The 23979-nt window shown below is 40.5% G+C and overlaps 1 protein-coding gene across 5 annotated transcripts; it reads left to right on the top strand.

The window, feature by feature from the left end:
- Window positions 1-5671: 5671 nt before the first annotated feature.
- On the top strand, window positions 5672-23242 carry TCEANC (transcription elongation factor A N-terminal and central domain containing). 5 transcript variants are annotated; one of them, XM_048286334.1, is made up of 2 exons: window positions 5672-5952; window positions 17996-23242. In XM_048286334.1, exons 1-2 carry the CDS (start codon window positions 5898-5900, stop codon window positions 19084-19086), a joined length of 1146 nt encoding a protein of 381 aa, XP_048142291.1. In that variant the 5' UTR covers window positions 5672-5897; the 3' UTR covers window positions 19087-23242. The 5 variants fall into 5 exon arrangements, with proteins under 5 accessions (XP_048142291.1, XP_048142310.1, XP_048142318.1 ...); XM_048286353.1 differs by having other exon boundaries at window positions 5900-5978; XM_048286361.1 differs by lacking the exon at window positions 5672-5952 and adding an exon at window positions 5989-6238.
- Window positions 23243-23979: the final 737 nt, after the last annotated feature.

Raw genomic sequence — 23979 nt, forward strand, 5'->3', positions numbered from 1 at the left:
ATATTATGTAAAATTATACAATATATGATAAACAACTAGTGTATTTGATGCTGATAGAAATAAGGTCTGAGTTAAAGGAAAGAGCATGTCCCTAGACTTGCCTTAAAACAGCATTTAATTATTTTTTTCATATGCTTCCTTTTACTTCCATAAAAAGATGGTGCTTCTCCAACAAGTTGGGTGGTTTGCAGGAGCACTAAATAGCTCCTCAGGTACATTCTGACAGGGGCCAAGTTCAAGCTCTCCCTCAAATGATTCCCATTAAGAGCTTGGGAGTCAAAATGCTCAAGAATCACTCCCAGGAGGCAGTTCACATGCAGAAGTGCCACTTTTTTGGTGTGTAGAGGAGGAGGTGACATGTTTATTTTTCTGCTGCTTGTTGAGACAGACAATAGCAAAGTTAGTAGTTCATTCAGGTACTTAAAATCTTTGTCCAGAGCTGACTGCCCTGCTGCATTGCCTTCTGCTGTGGTACAGCAAACATCAGTGCTTAACTTTGATGCCCAAAATCTGTTTGCTGAACTGGACACCTCTGGGTCACAGTCAGTAAATCTGACTTAGGCAGATAAAGCAAACAACCAGAGTCTGGTCCTTGGTTTCAGGTTGACAGCAGTTTAATGTTAAATCCCTGGGGTTTGATTCACTGCAGGTTATTACAGTTATTATAATCTCTGTATTTTGACTCACTGCAGTATTATATTTTCTTGCTGTATTTGATATCTCAATTCATTGTATTTTTGTGTACTGCATAAGGATTCATCTTCCCACTTGAAAAATGACTCAATTTACAATTATACAATACCATAAAAAAAAAAAACCAGAATTCACAAACATGATAAAATGGTACAAAATAATGATAAAACCTTTTAGAAATACATGCCATAAAGTAATCAGAAGCTTTTGAAATATTTCAAAATCACCCACAAAAAAACCTATTCTCCCCATAGGCATTAATTTTATTCCAAACTAAGTAATGTTCACAGCTGATTTTAAAAGTACTAGAACAGATACTGTACTCAAGAAAGCCACATTTGCTTACAGTGAGTTAATCATTTGCATCACCTTCCTGCCCAGGATATAAATATATGGGAGTCCTAATTTTCTATGGCTTCTTTGAAACTGCCAGAATGTTAAAACAGTCACCCTTTGTAGAGGCAAGGGGGCACTTGTAGACTGGCCCAAGTATGTGCATTATTGAAAATGTATGCGAAGGTGTGAATAGATAATAATGTTTGCCTTTATGGTTCAAGAGAGTTAAACTGAAAGGCGGCTGCAAAGAATCTTGTGATACTGAGTGACTGTGCAAGCAAATGGGATACGAAAATTAATTGTGGGTCTCCACAAGTAATGGAATAGGAGTAAATAACCTTCTTTATGTCTATATAGTCAGTGGCTCCAAATTAGCTAATACCTCTAAGGAAAATGATCTGAGAATGACTGCATTTTCTTTTGAAACTCACTTGCACTGAAAAAACCAGAAAAAAGCACATCAAGTGTGTAAATGTCCCCTGTCCAGATCCAGTTCCTATATATTTTTCCCATGTTTCCTGTACTGGCATTGCTGTCCACCAAGCCATGTAGTGATGGAACACAGGAATAGTTTGTAGCTGATCTACTTGCTGGTTCCTTCAGGAGGAGAGTCGATGCAGTCACATCATTGTCATCACAGTTTGAGAGCTTTCTTTAACATCTAGTAACTATTTCAAGAGTACTGTGTGTATGTAAACAACCCCAGGACTGCCACAACAAATTAATATTTGGCTCACCAACACCTGACTGGTTCATTGCCTATGCATAGCAGAAAAGGAGACATAGAGAGAGACAGCTGTTTATCTCAATTTCCCTCAAGTGAAGTACTCTTCAGTGCTTAACTAATCAAGTTACTCAGATGGCTTCATTACCCTCCAGTGACTCTGGCAGAGTTTCTTCATAATCCTCCTGGCAATTCAATTTCAGGTCTTTCAGGAGGTATGATACCCCCACTATGTACTGGAACTCCTGCCAGGAGAAAGAGCCAGGAAACACATGGGAAATATCTCTCATTAACACTACCCAGTTAACTTTATGTGCATCATCCTCATAATCCTAAATTCAGCACATTCCAGTGTTACAGAAAATGCACAGGAATCTCAGGCCATGGAAATAAACAGCATGGGCAGCCATATCAGGAGAACTGAGCAGCGTTACTGCCAAGCTCGTCCACTGCTCGGTGCTGGAGGTTTTATCTCATCACACATAAGCAGCATCAATTCAATTGCCAGCCTACAGAAATCCAGGGCCTCATCCACCTCCCTCTCAGAACTGGATCAGAGCCTAAAAATGTGAAAGTGACTCTTGAAATGAAACAGCCACCCAAGAAGTCATTCTTTGTGGGAATCAACACACTTCAAATGCTGTGATGGAAGGTACTCTCATGAAATTAAATCTGAGTCCCAAAAGTATGGCCCAATTCTTGGATTTTCAGAGTCTATGGATATGACATTTATATAAGATTCCCTTCCACATATCATTAAGGATGGAGGGAGATAAAGTTTAAAACTCTTTGGCCCCTATTTAATTTAATTTTATTCAATTATAATGCTTTGCTTCATGGTGTTCATATTATGTTATTTTTTTCCTCACTTGCTAGTAGAAAGGTAGCGAGCCTTTTTATGAATAGAATCACACTTCTAGATTTTGGCTTTTTTTCTGGGAACTCTAAAATCAATATAAATTCAGACTTATTGACAGGATAATGTTTTCTTTAAACAAAGAAAACCTTAAACTGAAGAAAGCTCTCCAGAAAGAATTACAGTAGTGGACCATGAAATGAATGTCATAGGTCCTGTTATAACATTAAGATAGGACATAACTTTAAAAATAAAGTAAAAATATTTTAAAAACTATTAATAAATAATATCCATGCATTTGGTTTTGGTTTTTTTTTTATTCTTTAAATAGAACCATTGTTTCAGAAAAAAAAATAAATTACAGAAGCTTATTTGAAGCATATACTATTCTCTACAGGAACCTTATGATGGACATTGACCAGCATTTTTCCAAATAGTTCTCTGGATACTTAATACTTTCCCAGCTGGCAGAATATCTCACTTTGTTGAATAGAAGCCTATGTTTCTAGAAATGCAACTACTCATCACAGCCAATACTGAAGTTTCAAGGAAGTTGTCACTGTTAGAGTAGCACTGATATTATCCTGGTAAACCATACAAACACAAAGATGGACACATATATCATTACACACATACCCATATACGTATTAATTTAATGAGTGTATAATTTTTGTTTTGATTTGCTTTACTTCAGAGGTAATTGATAAAGCATTATTGCATCTGTTCTGTAAGTGGGAAATTGGAATAATGATCCCTTATTCATCAAATCAAAGACAATTTAATGGAGATGCCCAAGCAGTCTTTTGAGTGAGAAACCAGTCTGCAGGAGGGGCATCCTCAGTTTTGATCCCTTCTCTAAGGAGGGCTAATCACAAGGAACAAGCCAGGCTCCTTTTTTGCTTTCCTGCCAAGGGAGCTCTCTGCTTCTTGTAGGAGGCAAGGCACTTTCTGTTGAGGATATAAGGAATCCTGTATGTACTGTTCTCACAATCACACAGGTAGAGAAAGATTAAAGAAAACTGGCATTTAAAGCCTTGGAGTGTCGCGATGGAGCTCCAAACGGAAACTAAACTGTGAACTCTTGTGAACTCAGCTGCTGCTGAGTTCCTGACATATGTTTGCTGCAGAAATACTTCAAAATATGTAACATAGGCCACTGGATGACATGCCACATTTGGACCTCGAAGGTTCTGATCCTGTTCTACTAATATGGTACTGTGCCATTTCTGGACAGTCATTCTTCATCTCTTGTTTCATAAAACTCTTTGGCATAGGTAGTCTCCCACACTTTTTTGCTGTGTGAGACACAAAGACAAGGCAAGAAGGAAGCCTGATTTCAACTGTGGCCTTCAGCCAGTCAGGGCTAACCACTGCATCACATGTTCAATCACTGATGAATTCATGAGTTTGGCACAAACACATAGTGAGTTAGGAATTGAACAGCATTAGCAATCAGTCTATAAAGCAATCACTGCAGCATTAGCAAGGAAAGGTTTGAGATCACTCAGCGATGAGCACTGATCAACTGGTTCACTACAATAATTTAATAAATTGCTTATCTAGGTTTTTTTACATCCTATACAAGAATGCAAGGCTTTTTTTCCCTGTGTGATTAGTAATGGTGATGTTCATTATATCAAAATAAGGAAAAAGTGGTCTGCAGTACGTTATATTCTTGCCAAGACATATTTGGCACCTTCAGGTAGGTAAAATCATATTACTGACAGCAAAGGGCAACACAGACCTCATAAGTAAATGAAACCAAAAACGTGTTAAAAAATCGTACCAGCTCTTTACTATATCTGAGTATAAACCCCAGCATCATCTGTAGATTTGCTATAGAGCCAAAATCCTAGAAGTATTATCTCTTAAAAAATAATTTTAAACACCTATGTAAAATACATGTGAAAGAGGAAAGCAGTGCAACAAAGACAATGACAAATACCTTTGCTTTGACTAAACTACATCAACTTTTAGATGTTTACTGCATAATCTGATACGTCTAGCACACTTCATCATATCCAAAAGCTATAACCCTGTGAAATTTTATAATTATTTTCTTTGTGTATACAAATACTCCATTTATCATCCCAAAGACTAGTTGGTTAAACCAAAAGTAACACAGTACCATGTTGAAAACAAGAAGTTTTACAATGGGGTTTTTTTTGTTCTGTTAGCCTTAGGTCTGATACTCATTTACCTTGCATGTCACACTGCCTTTTCAAGCTGTGTTTGCTTGAGAAGGACTATATTATGACTGAGGTTAAACTCACATGAGTATCATCTATTTTTCATTCATCTCAGGGAGTTGAACAGAGATGAACACTGAAGTAAGGCCATGCCCTGCACAGGACCAGCATCAAGGTGTCCCTTTTGCCCCACAGCCACATCATGTGCCAGATCCACGCCGGCCCAAAACAGCCGGCAGCCTCAGTGGAAACTGTGCCCTCACACCTGAGGCTGCAGGGGAGAGCAAGTTACTTCCATGGCTGCTGCCCGCTCCAGAGTGCTTTCACCTTACGGCAGGCCCGCAACAGCACAGGAGCCCACAGTGAATACACCTGCCATGGTCATCTGACAGCAGAATCACAGGGTGAGTTAGGTTGGAAAAGACCTCTGAGATCATCAAGTCCAACCCCTGACCCAACACCAACCTGTCAACCAGACCATGGCACTGAGTGCCATGTCCAATCTTTCCTAAAACACCCCCAGGGACGGTGACTCCACCACCTCCTTGGGCAGCCCATTCCAGTATCTAATCACTCTTTCAGTGGAGATATTCTTCCTGACGTCCAACTTAAACCTCTCCTAGCACAGCTTGAGGCTATGTCCTCTCATCCTGTCACTAGTTGAGTGGGAGAAGCAGGCCGACCCACAACTGCTACAGTCTCCTGTCAGGTGGTTGTAGAGAGTGATAAGGTCACCCCTAAGCCTCCTCTTCTCCAGGCGAAACAACTCCGCTCCCTCGGCCGCTCCTCATAGGCCATATGCTCCAGACCCTTCCCCAGCTCCGCTGCCTTTCTCTGGACACGCTCCAGCACCTCAGTGTCCTCCCTGGAGCGAGGCGCCCAGAAATGAGGCCACAGGTGTGGCCTCAGCAGTGCCGAGAACAGGGGAAGAATCGCCTCTCTGGTCCTGCTGACCACACTATTTTTAGTACATCGGGACGCGGTTTCTTTTTCCGGGAACACCCCGCGCCAACCGCAGGGCTGCCCAAGCCCGGTGTCCGCCAGCGCTCCGGCAGCACCGGGGCCAGCGCGCAGCCGCCCGGGCCGCAGCCGCGCGGAGATGGCGGCGGAGCAGGAAGCGGGCGGGAGGCGCCATGTCGGGCCCCGCTGCGGAGGTGAGGGCGCCGGCCCGGATGCCGGGGTACGGGACGTGCGGGAGCAGCGTTGTGTTTCCCTGGGGGCAGCAGGAGTGTGGCTTCCCCGCCTTGGTGGTGCCCAGGGAGCTGCTGCCCTTGCCTTGGCGCTGGCGGTGAGGTCGGGGGGTGGTCGCAGGAGGCACGAACCGCCCAGCTGCTGCTCCCCAGCACCGGTTTGCCCTTCAGCGCCGTGCAAGGCCCGGCTGGCCCTCGGGACCGAGGGGAACGGAGAACAGCGCCCTGAGAAGCGGGGGAGGGTTGGCAGGTAGGGCCGTGCCTGCTTCTCCTGCCCGGGCTGTGCCACGGGTCTGAGGCGCGGTGGCATTTCGCCTCTGAGCAGGACAGCAGTGGGTCAAACTTAAGTTAGAGGAGTCCGGGGATGTGTAGCAGGAACGGGTATGAGGTGCCAGGGGAGGTTTAGGTTGGACATTAGGAAGAATTTCTTCACAGACAGGGTGATTAGATGCTGGAATGGACTGCCCGAGGAGGTGGTGGAGCCACCGTTTTGGGAGGTGTTTAAGGAAAGACTGGACGTGCGATGGTCTGGTTGGACAGGGGGGTGTTGGGTCATAGGTTAGACTCGATGATCTCAGAGGAGTTTTCTGATCTAATTGATTCTGTGATGTTTAATGAAGGATTTGGAGAAAACCCCGCAGAATTAGCGTGCCCGTGGCATTCTGGATCACAGTTACAGAGTGCACTGGCCTACCCGTTTCCTGGGAGCGGCTGCAGGCAAATTTGCAGGCTGATCTCTCCCAAGTTTCGTGGGCTGGTGTCTGAGCTGGAGGTTCCAGTGGTGATGCTCAGCCGCTGGTATCGTGAGCCTGACCCCAAACCTCGGCCAGACAAGCTGTCACCTGTGGCTGGCTTCCACGCCAAGGAAGTGTCAGCTTCTTCCAAATACACACGGCTGGACTGCTGCTCCCAGCTGCTGTAACTACCCTTCTGATTTATATCGGAAGCAGCTGTAATTCCACTCACAGAAGAGGCTGACCTTGGAAACTGCAGGATGGATATCTGTGATGGTACTATTATGGGAATTCTTTATGTATTTGTTATATTAGTCTCCCTACAGCATTGATGTCTTGAAATAATGCACATGTTGGCACAAATACAGAAAGGAGTTAGAGTTCATGCTTTTAAATGTAGTGTTATTTTAATAAATATATAAAAATCCATTTAATTTCAAGTGTATTTCATCCTTTATTTGAACCAGTACATCATGTGTCTTTGATCAAGATTCTCGAGTATTAAGAAATTATTTACTTTCACTTTTAAGTGTTCTTTTAGCATAAGGAATTTTAGCAGACACTAATAATATTTTACAAATACCGTTTCTTTAAGTCATACTCTTTATCCATTCAGGATGGATGGCCTTTTCAGGAGCATATATACTCTCCTGCATACAAAGGATTTCTTTTTAAAGGAAAAAAGTTTTATAATTTTTCAGTGGAAAACCTGTGAAACAGCAATAAAGTGGTATCTAATCTAAGTATGGCCCTGGCAATGGTATGACAAATAGAAATAGTATAGACCCAAGACTTAACTGAAAAAATGAATGTTAAAGCAATGCAAAGACAGTGTTCATTTGACAAATGATGAAAAGCTTGCAGAAGTTCATAAAGCATGTTTTTATTACTTATGTGTTCCATTTTTATATGAATTTGTCAGCACAATTTTCCATAAAAAGACATTGCAAACTAAACATTTATCTTTGCTTGTAGTGTGCTAGAATTGAAGTTTTTGCTAGCTCTATATGAATAAGAATAATCTTCAAAGCTATTTTGTAAAGGAAATGTATTCAAGAGAAAGAATTGCTTATTTTTCTCCAAAATGATTCATTTTTTCTTTGTAAAGTATTAAGTTAACAAATGTACTTTGGATGGATATGTCTTAAATACATTTTTACTTACTGATTTAGGCTTCTGTCTTCAAGACAGTCTGTTTTGTTGGACTTTTGTGCCAATACAAAGCTCAATGAAAGAAGGAAGTGTGATCCACTTTAGGAAAGCTTTTTTTAGATTGAGGTTGTCCAGGTTTCAAATCAGTACATCTGCAAGAGGATATAAACAGTATTTATGGAGACTGAAAGATAGAGGGACACACAAGACAAGTCCGATGAACTCTATTACTTAAAAGCGAATGTTAAACCTGCACCTCACAACATGTTCTTCTTTTCAGTAGGTTTAAAAAGTGCTAATTACACTTGAGTAAATGAACAAGAAATTTAAGATGAAATTACAAAATAGTAGAGGAAAGCTGTAATGCCAAGAATGGACATGGAAAGTAACATCTTTATAGGGAAAGAATTTTTAGTCTTTTGTAGTTATAATAGAACGTGTAAAAGTCTGAATTTTTTTTCAAGTATTGGCTGGTGGAGCCATGATGTGCACAACAGTGTAACCTTTCCTTTTCAAAAAGGTATAAACTCCTAATCATTTTGTCTGCGGTGGAAAGATGGGAAGACTAGAGCCTTACAGCTTTAAAAGAAATGCAGAACAGTTTCCATTTTTTGTACTTCTAAGAGCATTGTAGTGTATAAGCCAATCTCAATGTACTGGGAATTTTGAATTATGATTTCCCAGTGTTTGGAGGGCGATGTTACGAATGCTTCTTGTGCCCAGACATTGAGTAGACGGAGCAGAGCAGCTGAGTGATACAATCCCAGTGGTGTTGAGAGAGCACCCAAACATTTCATGAACTGACGCTGTTACCTGTATAAGGCAATACAGTTAAAGTATGTTGAAGAAACTAGCTTCTACTTGGAGATGTCACAGCCTTCCTGAAATTGTTTGGCTGATTTGCTGTCTGAAGTGATTGGAAATACGAATATGAACATTTGCATCCATCCAGATGAACAGTTTAGGAGACTAAACTATATTGAATAAAAGTAGTTAAGTAATAAATGATGACACAAATCTGCTTAGATCATATTTCTATCGCCAGGTATTTTTCTTGAGTGAGGCACAATGTTTATAGCATCCTCTTGCTGTGGGAAAATGGTGAAACATTGTTCATGTTGTCTGTCAGATTTAACAATAATTCTTTTTTGTTATAAAATCTGTTACTGTTGGAAAAACATGAATGTTAGGAAATGAAAAACTAATTCCACAAAGTGCAAAAAGCTCTTTTTCACCCAGTGAAGTTTTGGCTCAGTACTGAAGCGGGTGGTGCTAAAGGAGTGATAATAGCATTTTCTGCTTGGCTTAGCTTAAGTTTTGCTCTTCATGATAGAGATATGTTGGGAAAATGCCAGATGTATTTCTAACAAGCTTGGATTTTTATGCAGATGGTAAGCTGTGCTCTTTAGCTTTCAGGAGACTCTGTTAATGTATAATCACAAAAATTATTGTATGATTTGTGAAAGATTGTGTGCAGCCTCACCAAAGGCCTGAATCCCATGATAAGCTTTACTGTAGAAGCTCAGCTTAGTGCAAAATACATGTCATAATCTGTGTCTCTTCTGTAGCTAGATAGGATTGTCATGTCTGAGTCATTGGCTTAAATTTCATTCAACACACTTCTTTTCCTGTGTATTTGTCACTTGAGACCAAAATGGGAGTTCGTGTTTAGAAAATGTGCCCTGTGTGTCAAAAGCCTGACTTTTGACCTGCTTGAAGCCCCAGCTAGTACCTCATACTGACAAGTAGTGGAAAGTGGCTGAGAGAAAAGGGATTCCTCTGCCAGCTTTGACAAGGCTTTGTCATGAAGATTTGAAAAACCAGAGAGCCCCATGGAACATTTCTGTGACCTTGTGCTGAAACTAGGAAATGGATTTTAGAATAAAGTTAGTTAATATTGAAAAATAACCTGGTTGTAGATTAGAGAAACCACACAAGTGTTTCTTTATGGGAAATGGTGCAAATTTTAAAGGAAATTAAAGCCCACGTTATTTATACATAATTACCAATGAAACTGTTGATGACAAATCTCTCAGAACTATATATACATTTCATTATTGCCCCATTGAATCACAATGTATTATAATGTATTGTGAGTCTGTATAGCTGTCCTATTGTGGAAGAGATTAGCTAATACCTCCACTTGACACTTGTAATCTGTAACTTGTTAAAAGTAAATTTCGTAATTTTTTAAACTCCTTAAAATTATTTTATTAACAAGGTCAGCAATATCAATAGAAATAGAGATTTCATGTCAGTGGAGTAATTACTTGTAACATTTTTTGTGTTTCAAGTAGTTAACTTCATTTAGTAGAAAAATTCATGTGATTAAGGAAGACAGGATATAGAAAAAGCTAAAATATCTTCCAGTGTGAATCAGTTTAACTGTAAATGAAGTTATTAAAAGGAGCCATTAGCAACGTAATGTCTCTGCTGGGATGTGTATCCTCTCTAACATCAGCTGAGCATCCTAGAACTCAAAACAGCTGTAGCTATTCAATTTCTAAAGTATTTTCTCATTTAGGTTTTGCCATGGAACAAGTCAGGGTTTAATTCGTCTGGTGTAGCTGTAATATCTTGAACATTTTCATGAGCTCTGGCTTACATACTGATGTCAAATGAAGCCAGTGGCTAAGCAGCTTGTCTGGTAAGGACAACAGCTTTTCCTATCTCATTAAATCTATGCATGTTTGATCTTATTAGAAAAATGTGCTAAGAGCTCTGCATTGAGGTTGATCCCTGAGGCTTGAGAATTTCATTATGTACTCTATTGATTGTTTTATCTTTTTTCTTTTTTTTTTTTAAGAATATAAGAATTCTATTTTAATTAAAAGTGGGGAGTCTAGGAGAAGGAACTCCAAATAAGGATTAAAAATTGGCCTTGTAAAAGAGGATACTCGGTGCATCTTCACATGAATGTGATACACTCTGCCACCTCTCCTCTTCAAACTCCCCTAATTTGGGAAGAAAGCTGTGGGAGAATGATTTCACTGAGAGAAACACAGGGTCGAGACAGTATGGCTCCAGATTAGTTGAAAGTGCTGTAGTTCAAGCAGTCGCTGATGTAAAAGACGCAGAACAAAGCTACTTCTCCATAGTGCTGTGTACTTCACTTCTTCTGGATCTGTGAGTGAGAGGTGACTCTTGGTCAGTGAGGTGTCAGTGGTCATGGACAGCTGGAAATTACACCGTTGTATTGCCTCAATTCTCATTGTATTAACTTAGCTTTATTCATGTGGCTATTCTTTGAAGATGAACTTTACCTAGTTCTGTGTTTTTTCAGTGTGGGAGGCAGTCCTGTAGAGAGGCAGGAAGAGCTCTGCTTTTTGCCAAGATGAAATAAAACCTCCAGTAAGTGGTTTCTTGGTGACATTGATGATATCTGCTCTCCCACTGTAGATAGGATGGAGAAATGTTTTTGGAGTTGGAGGCTGGCTGTGAGAATTCTCTGATTTCTGATTAGGCTCTTGAGTTTAAAATAGCATTTGATAATTTTCATAGTTTATATGGGATTTAGGTTGCCCAAAGTAAGTTGGTGTTTCCAGGATTATGCTATGCACCATCTCTGCTATAGCATTAACATTTTTTAACACAACAGTTGCAGAGAATTTATTCCACTGTATCATGGTTTCACCCCAGCCAGCAGGAAAGCCTCGTGGAGCCTCTCACTGGAGCCGTGGCCCCACCAGCAGGTCTGGGGAGAGAACTGGAAGGATAAAAACCAGAAAACTCATGGGTTGAGATAAGCACAGTTTAATAGGAAAAGTGAAAGCCACACACATAACCAAACCAAACCCAGAAATTCATTCACTGTGTCCCACAGGCTGGCAGGTGTTCAGCCATCTCCAGGACGGCAGGGCCCCACCATGTGTAATGGTGACTTGGGAAGACAAACTCAATCACTCCAAATGTCCCCGCCTTGTCCTTCTTCCCCCGCTTTATATACTGAGCATGATGTCAGATGGTCTGGAATATCCCTTTGGTCAGTTGGGGTCACCTGTCCTGGCTGCGTCTCCTCCCAATCTCCCATGCACCCCCAACTTCCTCACCATCGTGGCAGTAGGAAAGGCAGAAAAGGCCTTGGCTCTGTGTAGGCCCTGCTCAGCAATAACAAAAACATTTCTATATTATCAACTCTGTGCATAAGTCCAGAACACAGCCCCATACCAGCCGCTGTGAAGGAAATTAACTCTACCCCAGCTGAAAGCAGCACACACTATTAGGAGTACTTGACTTCTGATCCTTGTCTGGGCTGTAGTCTGGATTTTTTTCCAGTTACATAGAATTTCTTGTAGAAAAGCTCACCTACATTGAAGGTTGGGATGAGGGAGAAGAAGACTGGTGTTCAGCCTTCCAAGACATTCATACACACTTGCTTGGATGCATTCTGAGTTTGTCTTGGTTTTTCAGCGTTAAGACAAAGTGGGCTATGGCTTTGCACAAGATAAGGTGTAAAGCAAAGACAAAGCATTTACCCCAAATACTTTTGGAGAGGGCAGTGTTTTTCTCGGGGACTGAATTTGCACTTAACAGCAAGTGTCTCAGGCTGTAGTTTTTTTTGTTTGTTGGTTTTCTCTTAGTCATTTTACTGTTTAAAAATGTTCTTACTCAACTTGGCATTATTACAGGATGGCTATATTTTAAACCTGAGGTAGCCTGATCTTTTTTTTTTTTTTTTCGAAGCGAACTGGCTTACAAGTTTTTTATTGATTGTCATCATTTATTCTTGTACACACAAGTGACTCATTATACCATGCAGTCAGAGTGAGAGCTCATAATGATTTGGCAAGAAAGTGCCTCATCAGCACAGCATTACAGAGTCTCATTGTAAATATGAGCCTTGTAACCTTCAGTGTACATTTGGAACTCAAACAGATGTTGTCATGCATATTTGGAAAGTCATGGCAGTCAGTTGAAGTCCCTGGTGACTGGAAAAAAGGAAACATCACTTCCATATTAAAAAAGGGGAGAAAGAAAGATCCAGAGAACTACAGACTGGTGAGCCTCACCTCTGTGCTTAGGAAGAGCCTCCTAGAAGATGTGCTAACACACATAAAAGACAGGAAGGTAATTCAAGGTAGCCAGCATGCCTTTACTAATGGCAAGTCATGCCTGACCAACTTGGTGGCCTTCTAGGATGGAGTGACAACAAGGGTTGACAAGGGAAGACTGACCAATGTCAACTGGACTTGTGTGAGGCCTTTGTTATGGTCCCACATGACATCCTTATCTCTGGATTGGAGAGATACGAACTTGATGGATGGACTCATTCTTATTTAGTGGATAAGGATGGATGGATGGAGCCAGGGAGTTGTGGTCAGTGTCTCTATGTCCAGGTGGAGGCCAGTGATGAGTGGTGTTCCTCAGGACTCTCATGGGACTGGTGCCCTTCATCAGTGACGTGGGCAGTGGGATTGGTGCACCCTCAGCAAGTTTGCAGATAACACAACAGCAGGACAGGATGCCATCCAGGGGGCCTTGGACGAACTTGAGAAGTGGGCCCCTTGTACTATATCAAATTGTACAACTTCTCCATCTCCTACACTTTGCAGGTAATTTTTAGGGTTATTCCTTTTAATGGCAGTTCTATGGATGAATAAATCTTCCCCTGTATCATCTTGTGTTATAAATCCATAGTTGTTTTTCCACAAGCACCTCATGAGATTCAACAAGTCCAGGTGCAAGGTGCTGCACCTGAGTCAGGGCAGTCCCAGACGTGAGCACAGACTGGGAGAAGAAGTCATTGAGAGCAGCCCCGTAGAGAAAGACTTGGGGGTTCTTATGGATGAGAAGCTGGACATGAGCCAACAGCGTGCACTCATGGCCCAGAAGGCCCATGGCACCCTGGGCTGCATCAAAAGCAGCGTAGCCAGCAGGTCGAGGGAGGGAGGGTTCTACTTTGCCCTCATGAGACCCCACCAGGAGTGCTGCATCCAGCTCTGGGATCCTCAGCCCCAGAAAAACATGGACTTGTTAGAGCAGGTCCAAAGCAGGACCACAAAGATGGTCAGAGGGCTGGAGCACCTCTCCTATGAAGATGGGCTGAGAGAGCTGGAGTTGGTCAGCCTGGAGGAGGCTTTGGGGAGGCCTTACTGTGACCTCATGTTGTGACTTTTTATATGGGCAGATAGTGACAGACCAAATGTCAATGGTTTTAGATTGAAAGAGGGCAAATTTAGATTAGATGTTAGGAAGAAATTCTTTATGCAGAGGGTGGTGAGGCACTAGAACAGATTGCCCAGAGAAATTGTGGCTGCCCGATCCTTGGGAGTGTCCAAGGCCAGGTTGGGTGTGGCTCTGAGCAACCTTGTCTAGTAAATGGCATCCCCTGCCCATTGCAGGGGGGTTGGAACTAGGTCCTTTCCAGCCCAAACCATTCTGTGATTCTGTCATTGCTAAACTGAAATGCCTTGTGCCGTTGTGGGAGGGATGAGGATGTTTGTTTTCTACTGCACAAAACTGTGACGCTACCATTTGTTCGTTCTTTTTCTTACAGCTCTACCTTAACAAAGATGCATGATTCATTTCATAACTTAAGAAAAAACCCTAGTCTTTCTGGGATTTCTTGTCTCTTGGAATTAGGAACACAGCAGAACAGTGCTGACTGAGTTCGATTCAGTTAGTTTTATAAGTACTTGCTCAGCAGCATTTGTCAAATTGCATTAAATCAGGTAGAAAAGCGGTCAAATTCCAAATTAAAGAAAGAAAGAGCAATATACAAACAATAGCTGAATAAGGGATAAACCCCTTTCCCTTCTGTCTGTATCCCAACATCGATGGACTCTACAGGGTTTATTTGCCAAAATTAGGCAAATACATACCATAAAAATGTGAAGTCTCCTAAAGGTCACAGGGTAATTGTTTTATCTTTTTTCTTCACAGAGGCTGGAGTTACTCATGCACATTTCAAAAGATTCCATGGGTTTGCTATGCCACAGCTCCCTCAAGTGGTAGAATAATTTTCCATTTGGAATTGCAGCTTTATTTCTGTGACACACTTGTATTCTCTTCAAAAGGTTTTGGGGCTTCTCCCAACTTACGTTCTGTCTGATTTATAACAGAAACAACAGAGTTCAAAGAACAGGAGTCTGAGCAGGGAAGAACTCAGGCTTACTATACTTGGGTTCCCAGTGAACTTTGGCTAGAAAAAACGGCAGTATTACAACTGCGTCGGTAATTTCAAGTTTCTTCTTATAAGAATGCAAAAAACATGTTTTCTACAGTTGTCTAACACAATCATGTTGTGCCTTGATTAGAAAAGATGCTTGATATTCAGACTTGATATGAAATGCAGTGCACTTTTCCCAGTATTAATTAATGAGCTTTGCTTCATTCTTTGAAAGAAACCATGGTAGTAAAACGAACTGTTGGATTACTTTATATGTTCTTTTTAAGTTGAGGAATCTCTGTTTAATTTCTGTTTGCATAAAACAATGGTGTCAACCTTGGTGATAAATCTGGTCATTACATGATTTATAGGGCAACAAATGTACAAACAACTTTTCATTGTTTTCATCACACTTCCTTTTAATTTGGAAATCAAGATGAAATTTATGCTTGAGTGGTTAGTGTAGTATTTCAGAAGTATGTATTGCTTTTCACCTTGAAGGATTTTAAAACTTTTTGCCAACTAGGTACGCACAACAAAGCCAGGACCATTCCTAGAATATTTCGCTGCAGAAACCTCTCTGATGTCACTGATAATAATAATATAATATAATATAAATAATAATACCTTTATTCAGTGATTTTTTTCTGCTGTTTCTTATGCTTCTCCCAACTACCAGTAAATATCCCTCTCCATTAAAATATTTAATTACTTTTTCTGTTACTTTTACTTAACTTTGCATATTACATTTGAAGGGAGTCAGTCGTACCTCTTTGCTAGAAGTTGTACATTTTGAGACAAGCATTTCCTTAGAAGTGATTGTTTTGACTTAAGTGTGAGGAGTCTATTAGGTGGTTTAATTTCCAAAATTATTTTAAAATAGTTGCCTATAATTTGATGTCCATATTTGTGTTTTCAGTTTGTTTATTTAGCAGCTGCTGAAACATTTACAAACTTGAATTTAATGTTGCATGAACTTGAAAAGTCAGCACATGACTAAGAAAATTTAAAATTTCTGATAATTAAATTTATTGCCATAGTGTAAGAGTCCTAAGGTAGAACCTTGCCATGCTGGGGGGCTGTGTAGGATCAAGTAGATAATGATGAGCAAGAACCACTACCATGAAGCAGGTGATACCCACAGACTCAGCATATGGATCTTGCATGTGGATTTCTTACATACAGATCCTCACCCTGCAATATTAGAGAGGAAACTTCCTATGAAGCATAGTCCTCAATGAAATATCAAAATACCTCACCTTTGCCACAGGGTAGAAATATATGCACTGACAAATTATCAGCAGAGTAGTTTGTGTCTGATAATTTCTTTGTGTGTCCATTGTCCTATATGCTAAATACTGAGAGCTCATGAAGTCATCTTGCCTTAGGTAAGTTTTACAGTGTGTGAGCATAATACAATGCATACATAGACACAAGATCTGGAAGAAGCACAACTGATTATAAGGCATAGCAGTCATACTGCGTTAACATATAACTGTCACCAACTCTGCCCTGGATTGCATGAAAAACAGTAAATCAGCAGATAATAATTTTCTAATGTCAACTTCTTGGTATTCTGGAGACAGAGAACTGTTCTTGCTTTGTGAGGGCTCTCCTACGTTACAAAACACTTCTTTTTGTTCACAGCCTCCGTGTGTTCCTGTAGCAGAACAGAGGAGTGGATGCACTTACATGGGCTTTTTAGTATGATGATGCATAGGGTTCAACTTAAGTATGTGAAAACTGCATCCTGGTTCTCTGATTTTGAAACTCCTTGAGTAATAACATCAAGTTTCTGTAATTGCCATTATTGAGGTTTTGTAGAACTTCAAAACGTAAGACAGGAGTGTTTAAATACAGCTTAAGGGAATGCTGAGAACGTTCACTGTGCAGGGTGGGTTGGTTCTGTTTGTATAGAAAAATGTCTTACCCTCTCTGCCTTTTGATTTTGTGGAACTCTGAGGTCCTACCTAAAGTTGGAACTTGTTTCTGTCCTGCAAAAGACAAGTTAGCTGGTGGTGGTCATAGAAACAACAGAGTGTGCAAATTATACAGCTGTATCTCTTGTCCCTCCTCTGCCCCTGTTCTCAGGAGTTTTCATCATGGAAACAGTGATGCTGCAAGAAACCTGCTTGTGATTCCTTTCCCATATGGACATGTGTAGCTAGCCTTGTCTCTATCAGGCAGATGAGTTTTTCTGGAGTAGAATCAGGATGTATGCAATTTCAGACAAAACACTGATTTTGTGCGTAAACTAAGACTAACTGCAGAAAAGAGGAACACAATACTTACAAGACACCATTCATTTCTGCATTCTACATTTAATTCTCCTTTTCAGCAGAAAAATAATAGTAGGAGTAGAAACATTTTTTTGTATGCAAATTGGCAATAACAATGCACTGAGCATTTTTTGATCAAAGGACTTGATGAAAAGGAATCAAAAGGAAATACTATTGAAACCATGAGATTCTGCATTCTGAAGACCCCTTTTGATTTTCCTTTATGCGTCAGAGTATATGGGAGCATGCTTTACTAATGCTACAGCTGCAAGAAAATACAGAGGGATCTGTCTTTAACCTTCAAGAATTTTCAAAATTTGTAGATATCAGTGTTTTGAAACTGTTTTGCTGGTGTCACTGGTTTTGAGCTGCCCCGTCTTGATAATCCATCTGTAATATGATGCCAGAGCTAGTGAGGGAAAGGGCAGCAATAGGACCTCAGGTAAAAGTCACTACTCTGACTTGCATCTCTGATAGCTCTAAGGAGAAACATTTGAAAGAGATGCAGCATGATGTCTTGTACAGCAAGTGAAAAGTTGAGGGTCATGTATGAACCAGGATGGTGTTTCAGGCTTCTGTACACCATTTCAAGAAAATGGTGGCAAACTCAGTGATATATACAAATAAAATAGAGTAAAATAGCATAAAATGAAAAGAAGACCTTGTGTGAATATACAGAAGATGAATTAATGTCATAACTGCAGGAAAGGTGATGATCTTTCTTTTGTTTTCAGGTTTAAAAATGTCTGACCTGGAAAATATTGTACGCAGAACCCACAGTATTGAAAAACTACTGTCTGAGAACAATTTGCAAGATATTGAGGATCATCTTAAAGAACTTGAAGATGTTGACATGACTGTAGAATATCTTCAGGGGACAGATGTTACCAAGGCTGTATACAGAGTACTCAAGAGCTGCCCTTCAGAAGGGTTGAAAAAGAAAGCAAAGCAGTTATTATCAAGATGGAAAACACTTTACAAGAATAACTCTGCTCAGTCAATGCAACTTAAAAAGTCCGTTTCTGTGTATGTGAAAGAGGAAATGGAGCATCTTGGTGTAGTTCCTAGAGAGCAGTTGCTGTCTGAAGGACCATGTCAGCAGGAGGCATTAGATGGTACTAGTTCCAACATTTTGGTCCCATCACAAACTGTTAAAAATGCGGTATGTAACAATGCAGAAGGCAGTATGAATCAGCATTCTTCTTTTGAGGAACAACACACTGTTCATGAAGATTCTAAATCTGTTGTTAGCGAAGCAAGTCTGCAGCAGCATCCAATGAGAGCTCTGAGGTGTAAATGTGTGGATCTTCTTTATAAAGCTTTGATTGGTTCTGCCAAAGATGAAGAAGAAACTGTTAAATGGCTAGAGTTAGCTAAAGATATTGAAGAACATATTTTTGCTCTTCATGCTAAAAATGATAAAAAGTACAAAAATTGCATTAGAAGTAAAATCTCTAACCTTAAGAACCCTAAAAGTTGCCACTTAAAACATAACCTTTTTTCAGGGACTTTGAGCCCAAAGGCTTTTGCTGAGATGACAGTGATGGAAATGGCCAGCGATGAACTGAAACAGCTCAGGGCTCTGTACACAAAATCATCTGTTCAGGAGCATCAGCTTCCGCAGGTTATTAATGGCACACAGACAAATAAAATAAAATGCAGACGCTGTGAAAAATTTGATTGCACTGTAACTATGATTGCCAGAGGAACTCTCTTTCTTCCAGCTTGGGTGAGAAACACAAACCCAGATGAACAAATGTTGACTTACGTTATTTGTAATGAATGTGGAGAACAGTGGTATCACAGCAGATGGATTTGTTTGTAATGCTATCTCTCTTTAATAAGGGATTTGGTAACGTGTATGAGAACGTACCTCTGTTGAAACTCTGTAATTTTAAATTCTGCACTGATATTATGTGAGTGCTGCCACTAAAAACCTCAAAATCAATTTTTAAAAAAACTGCTATTGTATTTTTAAAGATGACTTGAATGAATCTTACGTGTTTTTAAGTAATCTAAATAGGTAAAGAAATAAAATGGTAAAGAGGAAAAAATGGTTACACTGTATCTGAGTGGAATATTTGCTAGTTAATCCATTAAAAATATTCTAAGTGCTGCAGTTTTTTCCTGAAGGGACTAGATATTTGGAAATTTTTTTTTATCTTCAGGAGGAGTTCTTTCACAGAACATAAGTTTAATTTACAGTAAACAAACTGTTTCCAGAACTGTAGTTCACATACTTGTGTGCATTGCAGAATGTTCAGCATGGATTCACTCCTTAATTAAATCACTATTTGCAAGCAAGTGTTAGATTATTAATTTGGTTTGAGAGGTGATTTCTAACAGGGAAAAAGAAACAAAAAGAGCATTAAAGGGGGAGAAAGCAGCTAGCAAATTAAAGCAAGAATTACATTATGCTTTAGTTTTATTTTAGCTCCTGGAAGGAAAACAGGAGCTGTGACAGTCTATCAGTATGCGGGCCAGATTTATAATATAAGATGGTATGGCCTGCTACTGCAAAGAAATTAATGCAGGATCAGATAATGGATTGTTTCAGAAAATGATGTAAATATATTATTTATGTTTATTTAATAAAATTAATAGGAGTTAATAACTTTCTGAGTGAATATCATCTCTGGAACTGGGACGTCTGTCCTGAACTGAGAAAATTAATGTTTTTGTATAGTGCTGGTTACCCACAAACAATGAATAGAAGGAAATCCAATAGCAGAATTTTTTATACATATTTTTGTTCCAGAGTCAACAGGATTCTCGCTGATTTTTTACAAGAAGTATTTATTTTTTTTAAAAAAATTTTAATTCTTCTCACTGTGAGAGAAGTATCTTTTACGTATCTTTTACGAATGTGCAACAGGCATTTTGCACTTCAACGTTAAAATGTATCAGCAGAGCAGAGAAACCTGTGGAGTATTTGCTGGAGGAATTGAGGACAGTTGTGCACCCATCTGACTATGACACAGCTGAGGCTGGTCAGCTCCTCTGGGCTGAGCTGCATGACCTCTTAGAGAAAGGAGTTGGGGGCATGAAATGAGAAAATAGCTGAACTAAAAACCAGCCAGGACTGAAAGACAGGCCTTTATCTGTATATGGGGAAAATTACATGTAACCTGATGTTGCAAAGAGACACTTAACCTGTTCTACTGAAAAAAAGAAGAAAAATCTTTCCATTCTGTGAAGTGTTAACAGTTAACTTTCAGCGGCATTACTTAGATTTTTATCATGTAAAAAAGTGTGTTTTAGGGGAATTGCACTGATGTAAAATACACATTAAAGCTTTAGGCCAGACCCCCAATGTTCAACTGTGTAACCAAGGAGTTGCTATCTGGCCTTCCTTCCCAGCCCTTACTTGTGTGCTGAAATTGATGCTTACAAGTAGTCCTGCTTAAGTGGGAGGACTTTTGTGTACAGTATTATGGTTAGCTTTCAATGAAACTACAAGAAAGCAAACACTCCTGTGTTAGTGGATCACAGTAAGCACAGGATTGTGTGCAGTCATTTTGAAGGTCATGGTCCTGTTGAGGAGAGCTTTATGCCAGCACTGTGCTGTGTCAGAACACCATGTAGCAGAAGACATTATTTTAGCTGTGAACAACTTATAAATAATTTCTGCCTGCAGTTCGTTTTGAAGCCATTCCAGTAATGTAGAGCTCATCCAAGTTTTATCTTGGCAAAGGGAAATGTAAAAAGGCATGGAGGGTGTTTTTGACAGAATATATTTCAAGGGTAAAATTTGTATCTGTAACACTGACTACATTTGTGACATAATATATAACATCATTTTCTTTTGAATTGCCCATCACTAATATGTAACTGTGCAGGCTTAAAATATTTGACTGGCTAAGTTTATATGCTTTGTCTCAGCTAACTTGCAACTACATAGTGTGTACAGCAGCAGGAGGGTGTAGATCACTGAAATACAGGAAGTATAGACTCCAGAAACAAAAGAAACGCTTTGAAAAGTGAGATTCTTTTATATTGTTGAAGTCTCTTTTTTTTTTTCAGTTCATTCCAGGTGAGAAAAATATCTCTTTTTTAAGCAGAGACAATTCATTTGGGTATGATGTTTAGCATGTCCAGGCAGCTACTCCTACAAGGACCGTGACATTAGAGGTGATCCCCACAAACACAGGAGAAATGTAAGCTGAACAAGGCTAAAGTCTGTATTTGTCTCCACAGGGTTTTCCAGAGATTCTATAAATTCAACTGCTTCTTGAATCCTGTGATTTAACAGCAGCAATAAGGCCTTAAACATAAATTGCGCTCAAAGATCAAGCAGCGTGTAGCTGCAGAACTTGTGATACATATCTTAAGAAGATGAGAGCTAAATTAACAATGAATTTTACACAATTTTCAATGTAAAAACAAAGATACTATTCTATATCTGAAGTGCTCTATTAATTGTACTCAATGTTGCTCCCTTAACACCAGTAACAAAACTTCTGGTTCCTAGAGATCCACTGCCAGATCCACTTCTGTTCTGTTGAGTGCCTTTTCTATCTCTGTCATACCCCTCTTACTGTGCACTTTTTAGGGAGGTACTCAGCTGCCATTTGTTGTTTATAACTCTTTCTTCTTTTCAAAACCAAAAGTAAATTTGTGCTGTTTATTTTTCATTTAAAGTGTATTCGTTTCTGTCTGTTGTGCTATGTATGTTTGCTACTAAAGCAAAGAACTGCAACTCTTTAAACAAAAAACAGCTTTTTTGTGCCAAGAAAGAAAGTTAGCTGGTAACAGGCTGTGATTAAGGAGCAAATATGTCGAATTACAGTCCTTCAGGGAATCTTCAGGATGTAATGGCCCAATTCACTGACTGCCTGGAAGATAAGAAAAGAAACAAGAGTACTTTGATAATTTCTTGGATTTGCTTGGGAGTTGGCTTGTTGCATTCTGGTATTAACAGAGCCATGAAGGCAGATGACTTCATATCCCCTCATTTTGTGCTGCTGTAATTCAGCCAAGAGGTGACAAAGTCATGTTTTACTGAGGCCATGTCCTCACTTGCCAGGATGGAACATAGTCTCCTTGCCAACTACAGATGGTAAAAAGTATTATTCACAAACTCTTATTATAAGAGAGCTTTGCTGATACAGACCTTCCCCTACACACACACAAAAAAGTTGTCCATTATTTGCCATTGGATGTTTTTTGTGCTGTTCACTCTGATGTGACATAACACCACTTCATGAATACACTTCTGTGAACAAAATCCTTAAGGTGCAAAGTCAGCTTTCAGATGAAGGCGTGTGTGATGGAGCAGCAAAGGTGGGTTACTGTGCAGGGGGGGGCAAGCCAGGAGTGGATGGTGAGTGTCAAGGCATATAGGGACAGTGGCTTCAGTTAAAAGGGTCACTGTCCAGCAGCACCCAAACAAGAGCAAGGCAGGTCCGGTGACAATAATCTGCCAAAACTCCAGTGAGAAGCAGGCAAGTCTGGGGAGGTGCTGTCGGATGGAGATTTGGTGCACAAGGTGGGGTGCAGGAACGGGATCACCAGGCTTGTACAGTGTCTGAGCTGAAATGGGGCTATTGCTGGCAGTGGGAATCTGAAGCAGCTGCCCCCAGCAGCACTGCCCCAGCCCTGCTGCCGTCCACTGGGATGGTCAGGCAGCAGCCTCGGGTGGGGGCAGCCCCACAGCAGCCACCACTGGGACCCTCCCTGCCTGTCTGCAGAATTTAAACGGGAGTGATTTTGGTGCACATGTTTCAAACTGCATCCTAGCTGGGCATGTTCCTCTGTCTGACCTCAGAACTGGCAGGTGTACTTCATGTGACCAGCCCTCAGTGGCATTATTTGTTCTAAATTTGTATTGTTCTATAGCACTGTTGGGTTTGTTACATACACGGTATGTAACAGTGGACACAGAGAAAAGGGCCTTCAGTTCCTGATCCTCAAGCACTCATGCATGTGTATTAACCATGAGAGTAACCCTATGATGCTCCATTATGCCTATGAAATCATAAGCATAGTAGCCATGGTTACACCATAGTTCTTTTCTATTTTCTTATATGTTCCCATGTTAAAGAAATAAAAATACATCTTATCTGAGAAATTCAAGAATTTTGTTTCTAAATAGAACTTGAATAAATTTTGAGGTACCTGGACAAGCTGAAGAAGTGGGTCCAAGTGGATCCTCATGAGGATCAATGAGGCCAAGTGCAAGATGCTGCACCTGGGTCAGTGCAACACCTGGTATCAATACAGGCTGGGAGTTGAATGGATTGAGAACAGCTCTGAGGAGAAGGACTTGGGGGTGCTGGTGGATCAGAGGCTGGATATGAGCCAGCAATGTGAACTTGCAGCCCAGAAAGAATCAAAAGCAGCATGGGCAGCAGGTTGAGGGAGGTGATTCTGTTCCTCTACTTGGCTGTCGTGAGACGCCACCTGCAGTGCTGCATCCAGCTCTGGGGTGTCCAGCACAGGAAGGACATCGACCTGTTGGAGCAGGTCCACAGGAGGCCACCAAGATGATCAGAGGGCTGGAGCATCTCTCCTATGGGGAAAGAATGAGACAGCTAGGGTGGTTCAGCCTGGAGAAGACTGTGAAAACCTCATTGAAGCCTTCCAGGACCTAAAAAGGAGCTTATATGAAAGATGGGGACAGACTTTTTAACAGGGCCTGTTCCAGTAGGATGAGAAAGGAGCATAGATCCAGACTGGACAGACTGACTACATTCAAGCTAGGAATACGTTTTTTCAC

The sequence above is a fragment of the Corvus hawaiiensis genome, chromosome 2 (assembly GCF_020740725.1).
Source record: "Corvus hawaiiensis isolate bCorHaw1 chromosome 2, bCorHaw1.pri.cur, whole genome shotgun sequence".
NCBI classification, from domain to species: Eukaryota; Metazoa; Chordata; class Aves; order Passeriformes; family Corvidae; genus Corvus; species Corvus hawaiiensis.